Source organism: Leucopleurus acutus (assembly GCF_964270905.1).
Source record: "Leucopleurus acutus genome assembly, chromosome: 13".
In the NCBI taxonomy this organism is placed as follows: domain Eukaryota; kingdom Metazoa; phylum Chordata; class Mammalia; order Artiodactyla; family Delphinidae; genus Leucopleurus; species Leucopleurus acutus.
In genome coordinates, this window is record NC_139155.1 from 86,609,602 (window position 1) to 86,622,544 (window position 12,943).

At 51.0% G+C, this 12,943-nt stretch overlaps 1 protein-coding gene across 1 annotated transcript in view; it reads left to right on the forward strand.

The window, feature by feature from the left end:
- Positions 1-8,384: 8,384 nt before the first annotated feature.
- The window catches only part of TMEM132C (transmembrane protein 132C), a gene marked incomplete at both ends in the record, with an annotated part of 367,991 nt that continues 363,432 nt past the window's right edge, over positions 8,385-12,943 (forward strand). Inside the window, one exon of the mRNA XM_082853295.1 lies at positions 8,385-8,469. Within this exon, the coding sequence (XP_082709421.1) occupies positions 8,385-8,469 (85 nt within the window). The remainder of the gene's footprint in view (positions 8,470-12,943) is intronic.

The following is a 12,943-nucleotide window of genomic DNA, read 5'->3' on the forward strand; positions in this document are numbered from 1 at the left end:
AACTCCCTTCTGGAATCTGCCTGCCTCCCTTCATTCTTTACTTAGAGTCTTCAGGGACATGGTCTTGTGCATGTGTTTGTCCTTCTCTTCTTGTTTTGTATTTTAGGCAGAACTTACCATTGTTACCTATGGGAAGATCGATCCTGTAGGTGTTTAGTTGGCCACGGCAGAAGCTGAACTCTTCACATACTCTTTGAACAGCTCCCCTTGCATTGTCCCACCCTGGAAGCTGGGCACACGTGCCTCTCCAGATTCTTCTTCAAGTTCCAGGATGTTCACCTTGAAGGAGCTGAAAGCCCAGGCTGCCCTGAATCACGTGTCAGTGCCTCAGGAAAGCTGGTTGGTGAGTTTTGCTTATCCTCCAACTCCCCCTTCTGGATCTTTATATCCCCAGCGTCTCCCACAATTCTAGAAGGTCTCATTCCTAAAATAAACGCCCTATTCATAGTGGTTCTGCTTCTCTAATTCTCAATGAATACGTAGTTGCACTGGAGGAGTTCCATCAGTAAATGTAATGCCCAGTAATTTTGGATTTTTGTGTAAATGCTTTATCTTCTCGCCAGCCTTGTACCTAATCCCAGCCGGCCTGAGCTTTAATCTCTCCAACGGTCCACAGAGATCAGAAGTCAGTCTCCTAAGCTCCATTAAGGTAACTGCTTTAAGTGGGAAACGCTCTACGGAAATCCTGTTGCAGATGGGCCACCCCAGGAAATAGGTTGTACTCACGAGTCAGAGGCAAAGGGGCCAGTAGTGACCAATACTGCCTCTTGAGAAGACACGCACGAGTGTGAAATGCTGCTGAACTGAACGGCACTCTTAGGATGTGTCTGCCCCTTTGCTTAGACCCAGAAATCTGAGCTTTCATTTTTCTCTCCACCCACAGAATATACCAGCTGGCGCCACCAGGGGGCACTGTTGACTCTATAAACCATTTGGCGGCTGCCGGTGGGTTAGCGAGCAGAGCTGTTTCTCACATAAATTAACTGCACTGGCATTGCGTGGTTCCAAGTGTCAAAACGGCACAATTTTGGCAGTTTTCCATTTGAAGCTCAATCTTCCTTGTAACAGGCCATCAGGGAGTTTTAAGGGGAGTCAGAACGATGTAGCCAGTCTAGCTACAAAGCTCCTTTAGTTACCTGGATGGTCTGAACCTGAGAAAGGTGATTGAAAACAGTGAGTCGTATGTGAACGTTATGCGTGTCCCTCCTTCCCAGAAACCGGCTGGATCTGTAAGGAATCATCAGCAAGGCCATAGCTTGGGCTGCTGATCATGGGTGGCCGGGACGGGCTTGGAAAGGCAGATTAATAACGCCACTTAAGGACGTGTTGCATCCTGCAGTGGTGGGTGAGTCTGAATTGAATTATTTCCTATGAAAACTGAGAAGTTTGGGTCCTAATGAGTCATGACTATAAGATTGAGAAAACAAAACCAGAGCTTTAGGGGTGAAGACGATGAAGCCAATACAATGGCTGAATCCACCACAGTTCAACGTCAATGACCTTGGAGCTAGTTTAACCTATTTCTTCCGGCTGGTGGTTACGGGAACTGCCCGGAAGTAAAAATCGCTGTTCCTGTTTATGGGCTGAACTATGTTCCTGTCTTGTCCTTTCTTCCACAAAGACTCTGCCATCCTGTCTGTCTTTCCCATCTTCATTATTAATCTCCCACCATCCCTGTGATCAAACAGTACTTCCTCAAAGGTAACAATCAGAATTTATTCGACAATATTTCTTGAGTGCAGGGTGTGTTCGGGCTATATCCTGGGTTCTGGGAAGAAAGACATCACTGAGGGGGGACATTTGAAAGGAGAGGAAATTGTAAGGAGTGAGCTTCAGAAAGGGAAAAGGGCAGGTGCAAAGTCTCTGAGGCAGAATCAGCAGAGCCTTTAACGTCAGTGTCGATGGAGTGTAGGTGGGCAGTGAAATCACTGATCTTCCCTGGGCTCTTCTAACATGTCCTTTGTGCCTGTTTTCCGATGTCTATTCAAGATACTTGTATGTGTCTATTATCTCCCCTATTACGCTCTCTGAGGACAGGCTCCGAGCTCAGGGCTCACCCATAATAATCTCTCAACAATTGATTATTGAATTAAAGAATGACAAGACATGGGGACTGTTATTCCTGCAGTGGGACCTGATATTCCACAAGGAACAGGGGCAGAGCTGAGCGGGTGTATCATGCAATGAATGTGAATGCCTGGTGTTGCGGTGAGGGTGGGTTATCTTCCAGTGCAGCAACAAACGACCCCCAAATGTCAGCCCGTCATCTCTCATTCAGTGTGTGTGTGTGTGTGTGTGTGTGTGTGTGTGTGTGTGTGTGTGTGTGTGTGTGTCCACTGCTGCTTAGCAGGGGACTCTGCTCATTGAGGTCATTCAGGGACCCAGGTGATGGAGCCACTGCTACCTTGACCCAAGCCAGTCGCCATGCTTACTCCGAATATCGGGCTCACTGACAGGTATGTACTAAATAACTGTTATTAACTGACTGCATGGCAAACTCTCCAATCTCCTGCTGCTTCTGGAATGATGCAAGGCACTGAATGTGTCTAGGATTGCTCTGCGTTGAGAAGCAGGAAGGGGTTTGACCCTTGGTGACATTTTCAAATACATATAGTTTGGGTAATATGACTTTGGATAAATATGTAGGGAGCAGAATAAGGTAAGGATTTAGGGAACTGCTACACAAAAGATGGTCCACTGAGGCACAGCAACAAGATGATCCGGGGGAGCTTGTTAGAGATGCAGATGAAGGGGCACCCACCCCTGATGAACTGAATCAGATCCACCTGTTAACAAGTCCTCAAGGTGATGCGTACGCAGAACTAAGAGTGAGGACTGATGACTCAGAGCAGGGATTCTATAGCCAGAGTAACGGGGTTTGAATCCCAGCTCTGCCGACTACTAGCTCTGTGACACTGGATAGGTTACCTAAACTCTGTATGTCAATTTCTTGGTTTGTAAATGGAGTTACTAAGAACAGTAAAGTCATAAGGTTGTTGAGAGGATTAAATGAGCGAACACATATGCAAAGGTACTGGAAATAGCGCTCGGCACAAAGTGAAAGATCTGTAAATGTCAGAGGTGGTGACGGTGATGCGGCATGTATGCAGTTAAGGAAATGTCAGTGTGACCACTTCCATTTGTAACCCTCTGAAGCTATATTAACCCACTTCTTTTACTAAACGGACTACTGAACCCCCAGTGGAAGGGTGAGGGGTGGAAAATCCACTCTGTGGGTCTCTAGCACAGTTATAAAAGCCTGGAAGTGTGGCAGGGAAATTGGATCTGGGTCAGGTGTGGAGGCATTTGAACATCAGTCCTAAAAGTTGTTCTCACAAAGCCGAAAGCCACCTGCATCTCGCATCTTACCTGGAGAAGCTGGGCCCGGGATCTCTTCAGGGGAAATTCACCTCCATAGAGGCGGAGTTCCAGTAGAGACACCAGGGCAGCCCAACGTGCTGCGGAGTCGTCTGTAAGGTTAAGTGGAAATTACAAAGGAATGATTTTTCAGTGTTTGTCAAAAACAGAAAAGTCTAGCAAGTGAAACCTGATACAGAGAGTGGGGCCTGGCCAGCGGGACCTAACACAGGCGACCAGGACACCTGGTGTAGAGAACGCGCAGAGCTAAGCACACACTGGAACACAGCTGAGTGGGACGAATGATTACAGATCCAACCCCACTTCTGCCACTTCCCAGCTGCGTGTCCTTGAACAAGCCACTTAACCTCTTTGACATTAGTTTCTTGGTCTGTAAGATGGGATAAAAATAGTACAAATCCATAGGGTTGTCAACAGGATTATTTGGCAATTAACAAGCACCTAATAAATGCTATTGTTCTCATCATAATTGTTACTATTACTGGCTAAGTGAGCTGAAGGTAAAAATGTGTGAATCTCAGTTTCCTTGTTAGTAACAGGGGACTGGTAATCTACAGCTTCACGACAGTCATTCACCAGACAAGTGCTAATTTGGGGTCACACCCTCCTAGGTGTTGGGAACACAGTGGTGAACAGGTCAACCGCCACCCCCCACCCCATGGAGCTGACACGGGAAGCTGCAGATAGATAATAAGCAAATAAACACATAAATGATCAAGAGTGGGTGGTGATAGCCCCCAGTAAATATTCCCTAATAGTTCGATTCTTACTGGATGGCATAATGTTGCAAGCTTTATCCACGTGCAGCAGGGAGTAAGGGTGGGGAGTGGGGAAGGACGTGTCGTTTCTACAGCCCACTTCCCCCTACCTACCCAGCCCCACCTTAGCCAGGCTGCGTGAGACCCTAGAATTTGTTAAAACAAGGGTCATGGATCTTAGCAACATACGACCAGAGTTTAAGCTGGCAGCTACAAGCTGACCACACCACCTGTGGGGCAGGAGGGGAGCTGATGTTCAACGTCACCACTGCCAGGTACTAGCGAGTGACTGAACTTTCTATTGGAGCCTCAGGTTTCCCACCTGCTCCAAGGTACCCCCAAGTACCAGTCTTTCTTTCCTCCCTGAAGGGTACCATTGAGGAAACCCCGGACTCTTAACACTGTCCTACAGCTCACACCCATCCAGCGGCAAGGCTTTTGCCTTTGCCTGGAGCGGGCAGCCTAACTGGTCCACGTCTCCACCTCACCACTCCCTGCTACCTTCCCAGTCCAGGCCTACATCCCTCCTACCCTCCCACGGTCAGCTCTTAACTGGACTCCAGGCTTCCTCTGCTGCCCCCTACAGGCTGTGTTCTACAAGAGGCCAGAGCTGTTCTGGGGGGCGGGGTGAGATCATTTTTTCCTCTGCTTCCTGGTCTTTGCACTTTTGGTTTTCTCCTCCTTAAAAGCTTTTCTCTCAGAAATCTGCCAACTTACCCACTCCATCTGCCCTCTCTCAAGTTGTAACCCCGAATCAGACTTTCCCCTTATTCTGTTTTAGTTTTATTCATAGCACCTATCACTGGCTTCTAGGATGGATTTATTTGTATATTTCCTGAGCGTCTGTCCCCTAGACTCTAAGATCCATGAGTTTAGGACCTTCATCTGATTTGTTCACTGCTAGAACCCCATACCTGAGCCTGACAAATGGTAAGCAGTAGACAGATATTTGTTGAAAGAATGGATGAAATGTCAAAGGACAGCAATAGTACTCCCATTAGTGTTACTGCAAGCATTAAATGAGATGACGTCTATGTACAATAACAAAAGTACCAGCACAGCACAACATATAGCTGCCTGCCTGCCTTCCTTATTTTTCATCTTTAATAGCAAGCACCATAGTTAGGACTTGCCATTAGATCTGCAGGATGACTATAGCTGCCTCATGAGGCAAACATATAGCCCTTCTTTTCCGCATTCTTAGTAACATATACCTATAGGTCCCCTATCTAGAGGCCAACCTTATAAGAAATTCCTGAGCTAAATTCCCAAGTTCCAACCCTCATTTTATGCAATGTTAAGAATTTGGAATTTAAGCATGAACAACAAAAAAAATCTGAACTTGCCTTTTTGACTTACGCACCCTGGGCACATGTGGAAACAGCAGGTTTCCTCTTTCCAATCTCTCTTCTCTCCTATAAATCATGTTAATTGTCTCCATGTGCCCAAAGCCCACAAGGAGTTTTGCAATAGCCTTTGAGGAGATTAGTGGTCTCTGATGTTGGTTATGAAATTCAGAAAAGCATCTGGAAGTAATCTAAGTTAAGGAATTAATGATTTGGGGGTTAAAAAATACATGCCTTAAAAAAAATAAATACAGGAAACTCTTTGCCCACGAACCTCTAAGTTCACACCTCTGTTTTGGGGGGTGGGTTCCTAAAAAAGATAAATCAACAACATCATCCCTTTGTTTGGTTTTGTGTGTGCTTGTTTGGTTTTTAGACGGTCACGTGGTAGATTACATGAGATCCTAAACTGCAATTTGCGGAAGAGAAGCACCCATGACCTGGGTCTCCTTTTGTCCGTCTGGAAGAAGCAGGAAAGTCTCTTACAGGCGATGCTAGCAGACTTTGTGGTCTCAAGGCATATCTGAGACTTGGAACACCCGAGGATGGAAGATGCCTTTGGGGACTGTGAAGTGGATTTACCTGACTGAAACTCTTCTTCTCCTTTTTCTTCCCATTTTAGAATTTTTATGTATTCCCCTGTGGCTTGTTCAGTTTGACCCTTTCTGATTATTTGAACCATGGAGTCCTGGACCACAACCTGTATTTGGCTCTGCAGTAGAGAGGGCGATACTCTGTGCCGAAAGCAAAGAAATGATGTGTGTGGGGAGGGTGAGGCCGACCAAATGATGAAGCTACAGAGAAGAGCAGGGGAGTGGCCGGCATAACTGGGGGCTTTTCTTTTGTTTCTCTAATCAGACAGGAGGGAGAGAGGAAGCAGATCCCAACCAGTCAGTCAGGAAATGATGGGCTATGCTGTATTTCTCACTGAGGCTAGAAACATTTAAATGAAAAAAAAAAATTATTCTCCAGTGACTTTCAAATAAAATAAACAAACAAATAAAAATGAGGAGGAAACAATTTTTTTTCAAACAAATAAAAATGAGGAGGAAATGTGCCTTCCATTTCAGGAGCCCGAGCCTAGCCTACTTTATGACTGTCTCCCAAGGCTAGGTGTAGATTAGCTGAATGAACTGAAAACTTGGGCAGCCAGTCCACTTAAAAAATGAAGTCTCTGCTACCCAGGCCTCTGGGAACCAAGGTTTTGCAGTCTTCTTTCTGGCCTGGCTAGTTTTCCCAGCTGCCTTCTGCCCACATAAGGCAAACAGAGTGGACCAGTGAGCCCTCGTCCTCTGGAGGCCGTCCAGCTGGGAGAAGGGCTCCAGGGATGGGGAGTGCCCTTGGACCATTTGACCCCAACCCCCAATTTCCCCTCATGCTTGTCTCACGATCCCCTGTAACTGAGTTGGGGCAGCAGAAGAGGATTTGCAGTGCTCAAGACGTTTCACTTTTGTTTCTTCTCACCTGATCAAGGATATTTTTTTTTTCTTTTATTTTGAAATTCATTCCTGCCTTCTGGTAACCAGGAGCGATGGTGACACAAGACAACACCGTGAGCTTCTTTTCTGAGGTTGGACCGAGTCAGCCTGGGTGAGAGCTGGGCCCCTGAGCCCTGCCCCTGGGGAGCCCAGGACACCAGGGGACCGCCAGGCCAGGCTATGGGGTTTGGGGAAAGCGCACCGGCTGGGGGAGGGCTGGGCCTCCAGGGCAAGGCTGCTGGGCTCAGAACGCACTGCCTTTCACTCACGGACACGAGGGGGAGTCGGGGTCCTGCATTCAGATTGTTCATCCCTGGGAAGCAGATGAGGCCGGAGCATGTGTACCAGTAACCCTGCAGACAAGCAGCTGGGATCCACGTGGGGAGGGAGGGCAGCGCTGGGAACGTCACAGAGAAGAGATTTGGGGCTCCAAGTGGGGTGGCGAGTCCTTGTCTGAATCTGCAGAGAAAAAGCTATTGCAGGAGCAAGTCTGACTGGGGAAGGGCGCATTTCCCCCCAGAAGAGTGCATACAAACACATGGGCATGGGGGCGATATCCAACCATATAGAAGGATACACAGTGTAAAACGAACCTTTCCGTCACCCCAGCGTTCCAGTCCCCTTCCTGAGATACCGCGTTGTCTTGCTACACACACACACACACACACACACACACACACACACACACAAATATACACACATGTGCGCACGCCTCTGTAGAAACCGTGTCCCTTTCGAGTCTGTCCTGCCCGTTGCTTTTTCCCACTGAACAATCTCTCTGGGAGAGCTTTCCTTATCAGCTGCAGGGGAGTTTTAATTCCAACGTCCCCAGCTCTCAAGGCAAAGAATCAGGGAACAACCTGAAGTTCAGGTGCGGCGAATGAGGACCCTGGGAGGCTGGCGAGGGGAAGCGTCCGGCTCCATCTTGCGACGCGGTACCTGCGCAGAACTCTCCGGGACGCGAGCCACAGGGCACGAAGGCGGAAGGCTGCAGGGAGGAGGAGGGACCCCGCGGGTGCAACCCGCTCCCCTGCGCGCCCCACCCCCTCTCCCGCGCGCCTGCTCCGGGACCCGCGCACTTTCTCCCCGGCATCCTCCAACAGCCTGCGGCCCGGGGCGGGGCTGGGGGGGCGGGGGCGGGCTCCGAGTGGGCGGGGCCGAGTGGGCGGCCCTGGGGGCGGGACGGGCCGCGGCTGCCGCGGCGGCTGAAGAAAAGTTGTCCCGGCCAGAGCGCGAGCCTCCGCGGGATCCGCAGGCGCAGCGGCGTGTACCCGGCAGGGGCGGGGCGTGAACACCGGCTCCGCAGCCCGGCTGGCCGACTCGCTGCCGGGGGTGGCCCCGGGGCATGGGACAGCCGGCGGGGGCCACGAGTGGGCCCTGCGCCCCCGGCGGGCGGCGGGCGGCCTGAGCTGCCGGGACGCAAGATGCGCTCCGAGGGCGCGGCCCCCGGGCGGGTGGCGCCGCTGTGCCGGGCGCTCAGCCTGGTGCTGGCCGCGCTGCTGGGCAGAGGTAAGAGGCCGGGGCCGGGGGGCGTCGGTCGCGTCGGCGCTCGAGAAGTTCCCCGCGGTCCTCAGGAGCCCGGGCGGGGGGAGCCGAAGGGTGAGGGTGTCGCGGGGACCTGGGTGAGGGCGCTGGCTCCCAGGCGCGGAGCGGCCCCTTCCGTAGATGGGCGAGCCCCGTTGGGCGCCGCGTCCGTGGGATTGGGGCGAAATTGGCTGACCCAGTATCTCCGGGTTCGGGGTGCTTCCCGGGGTGAAGAGGGGGCGTGGCTGAGGGACACTCTGTGTGTGTTCACCGTCCCCGAGTTGCGTGAAGACTTAGCGCAACCCGGCACGGCCACGACGTGGAGCCGGGGGCCCGGGAGCGGGCAGCGGGGTTCTTTGCGCCTTCTTCTCCCGCAGCCTGGCGTCCCCCTCCCCAGCTCGGTCGGACTGGGACTGGTGACCCACGAGGGCGGACCGGGCCCTTTGTGCCCCGTTTCCCCCACCATGGGGTCCCGCGGGCCGGCGTTGGCCCGCGAAGGAATGCGCAGCTCCCGGGGGGACCTCAGGTCGGGAGAAACCCGGGACCCCCTCCGGGCGCCCCGCCGAGGTCCTGTGTGGTCTAGGAGAGCGTAAAGGTGATCGCGCGGGTGGGAGACCTGGGGCTGCAAGTCGGAATCAGACCTGGGCTTCCCAGCAGCCGGGTCTTGGGGGGCCTTCCACCTCAGTCTCCTCACCTCTGCAATGGAATGATCACCCTGTCTTGGGTTTAAGAGAATTCAGGGAGGGAACGCTTGGTGCCCAGAAGACTCAGGAAGGGTTGGTATTATTATGCAGGTTTTGATTACGTGCGTGTTGGGCCCGGGCCCGCGGCGGGAGGGGCGGGGAGACGGGTCTCGGAGCCCGGGGGCCGCCGGCGCCGCGCGAGGAAGCCCCGCTCCTCTGGGGACGGCGGCTGCGCGCCCCGAGGCCGGGCTGGGAACCGGGTGCGGGTCAGCGCGCGGAGAGAGGGCTGGGGGCGCCGTTTTTCCGCTGCCTGCGCCGGGGCAAGAGTCTCAGGGCCATCGGGTGAAACCGAGATGCGCACAAGTGTCCCTGCCCTTCGCGCTGCGTGGCGGCTCCGGCCCCGGCCCCGGCCCCGGCCCCGGGCCTTGAGCGGGTAAACCGAGTCCAAGCGGATGAGAATCACGGCTCTCTCCCGCCTAAAGCTATTCAGGCTCAGCTGGAAATGCATTCGCAGAGACAAGTTGCCAGTTGATGTTACCAAGTAGCGTTTGCTTTTCAAAAGTCACTGCGCACCGGCTGGAATTCCAGAAAAATCTGCTTTCCTTAAGGGTGCAGGTACCCAGACACACCAACCGGACAAAATTGCTGTTTTAAATACTGTCCCTTTCTCCCAAGAGCTCCAGGTAAACAGGAGTGTGTGTGTGTGTGTGTGTGTGTGTGTGTGTGTGTGTGTGCGCGCGCGCGCACGGGCACGCGCGCGTGTGTGACGGGATGGGGGACATATTTCTGTTTTATTCCAGAGGACAAACCTCTTAGGAAATCTGGTTACTTAATTCTGCCGTGAGCTCTGGGTTCTATCATTTCTAGGACTCGGTTTCCCCAGATGGAAAGTGGCCATTCAAAAAAAAAAAAAAATCCTTCCCAAAATACTTGCTAGAGATGTTGTGATGATAAAGTGGCTTAATGGACAGAAAGCACTTCATTGAGGAGGGTGGTACCATTTTAATTTGAGCGAAGGTGAAAGTCCCCGATCAGGCTTTCTCCCTCCGTGAGAGGATTCAGTCAGGTTGGAACTCTGACGGTTGAATGTGCTCCGTGAAGTAAGTTGTGGGCTTTTCTTGATTAAAGCTCACGTTCCTCCCCGCACACCATCTGGAGGATTTTACTTTTGATTTAGAGAAGTGGCCATTAGAAACATCCATGTGGAAGAGGCCAGGGACAGCAATTTTGTTGAAATGGTATTGGGAATTTTTTTAAAATTATTTTATTTTTGGCTGCGTTGGGTCTGCCTTGCCGCGCGTGGCCTTTCTCTAGTTGTGGCGAGTGGAGCGGGGTCTACTCTTGGTTGCGGGCTGCTCATTGCGGTGGCTTCTTGTTGAGGAGCGTAGGTTCTAGGCGCGCAGGCTCAGTCGTTGTGGCTTGCGGGCTCTAGAGCGCAGGCTCAGTGGTTGTGGCGCATGGGCTTAGTTGTTACGCGGCACGTGGGATCTTCCCGGACCAGGGTTTGAACCCGTGTCCCCTGCACTGGCAGGCGGATTCTTAACCACTGCGCTTCCAGGGAAGCCAGGAATTTTGTTTTAAAGATGCTATTTACACAGCAAGTGGTGAGGGTGTTAGAGGTTAGGGGGAGATGCCCCACCCCTCCCCCCAAAGCCACCTCTCCCCCTGGCTTAGGGCAACCTTGATTTGGTGGGGTTTTCTCTCCCCGCTTTTGCTTGGCAGTTTTCACCGCATATGGGTCTGCAAAATATTTTTCATTTTGTTTCTCGTGGTCATAAGCAGCAGTACATTGACCCTCTCAGATACCTCTGTAAAGAAAATGTTTGCTCCATGAATTTCTTACGGAGAGGGAAGTTTTCTGACCCTTGTTTAAATTTTTACTGTCGTTTAAAAAAAAATAAAATCCATTGCTGACTGTTCTTGCCCAAGGATTTAAGCGCCAATTTCTGGAGCCCTCAAAACCACTGTTCAGTTTCTAATACCAATTGCAAGCTGATGTTCAACTGTGGATTTAAGGCTCTGCAATTCCTCAGGTTTTGGAACAGAATCATTGTTCTTGGGCGGTTCCATAAATAGACCGGGGCACTGAAAGAAGGGAGTCTTCCTAAGATTTAAGTCTTGGGCCGAGGTAGATGACGCGAAGTGTCCTTGAGTTACAGGTTGAGGAACTGGCCCCGTGTAAAGGGGAGGAAAGGGCAGTGGTAGGCTGAGATGCCGTCAGAGGTGAAGTGATGGTTGTCAGTCACGTGAGGGGCCCCCGGGAAGGTCACACAGGCTAGAAACCTCTTTTCGGAAGTCTGGGGCCAGGTATATTTCACAATTCAGAAGGTAGGTAGGTAGATAGAGGCCCAGGATCATCCGTGTATATTGTCTAACACGCCCGGGCTGGGTGTGGCGTTGCCTCCGTAATTGGACACATAAGTCACTTTGCATGAAAGATGTGAGTATATACATAGAAGAGGATAAAGTCCCCAGATAGCCTCACTGTCCTTTAGAGCAGCCATGGTCACCAAAAGAATTAAAAGCCAGCCGGCCAATCTTTGGGTAGTCAGAGCTTTGGGGATTTTGAGTTGCTGATTTGGGATTTAGGGACTGGGGAGGTGTCATGAGTAGGAAGAGGTTGTGGGGGGCCGGGGGGGGAGGGGGGAGGTCCTTCTCGGCTCCCACGTGCACCCTCTTCCCACTGGTAACCACTAGTGTGTCTCTCTCTCTGTGAGTCTGTTTTATTGTTGTTGTCGTTATATTCTCTAGTTCGTTTCGTATTTTAGATTGCACGTGTAAGGCTCATGCCTTGTCTTTCCTTATACTTAAAGTACACACACACTCTTTGCATTGAAAGCACACACCCCTTCCTACCCAGGTTGAAACTCCGTGCTGCATTGAAGCTTCTTAGAAGTGATTTCAGCCTCTCGGAAGCCGTTCTATTAAACCACCAGACTCCTAGGCCTGTCTTGCTCTACACCCAGGGCTCTAGACCAGCGCTTGCAAACTTCATGACCTGCACGCAAGCACTGTTCTGTCCACAGTGCTTTTTAAAATAAAAAACTGAACAGGCTCCCCCAAATCGGGAGAATTCACATATAAAAATTGGGATTTCCAATTTCCCCTAAGAGGGTGGGCACTCTGCCGACCTCAGGTGCGCATTCTCGTAAGGCTACATCGTGCCAAAGCTGTGCATGGGTGTCCCCCACCCCGGCCCCTGGGTGTGGTGTTTATTAAGTGCTTCTCTTCCCCCCCTTGCCTGCCGGCCCCTTCCCCTCAGCCATTTGAATTTGCACCTTCAGCTCTTCCTCCTTTATCTCAATATTCATCCTTAGCCTAATCACAAATGTGGCTAGAATTGGGCAGAGAAGAACCCAGAACTCTCAATTATATTAGCAGTTAGCACTTTCATGAGCAGGGGTTAAAACAAAGCTTTTGGATGTGTTAGATATCTTATAACATCCATAGTCATGAGAAGCATGGTTAATAAAAACGAATCTTTGGCATTTTAATTGGAGTGAAAGGGAATATTACTGAATTAATGGAATAAATGGAAAGTCTGATGGATAGAATATCTCTCTACAGCATTCTGCGTTGTTTAAGAGTAAGGTTTATTAATGTAATTTTCAAACAGTAAAATTCACCCTTTTGAGGTTAGAGTTTTAATTTTGATGAATGCACATGGCCATATAAACACGAACACAACTGAGGTATAAAGCAACTTCCATCACCCCCCGAATTCCTGGGTGTTTCTATGTAGCTGCCCCTTCCCCCTGTACCTGCAGCCTCTGGCA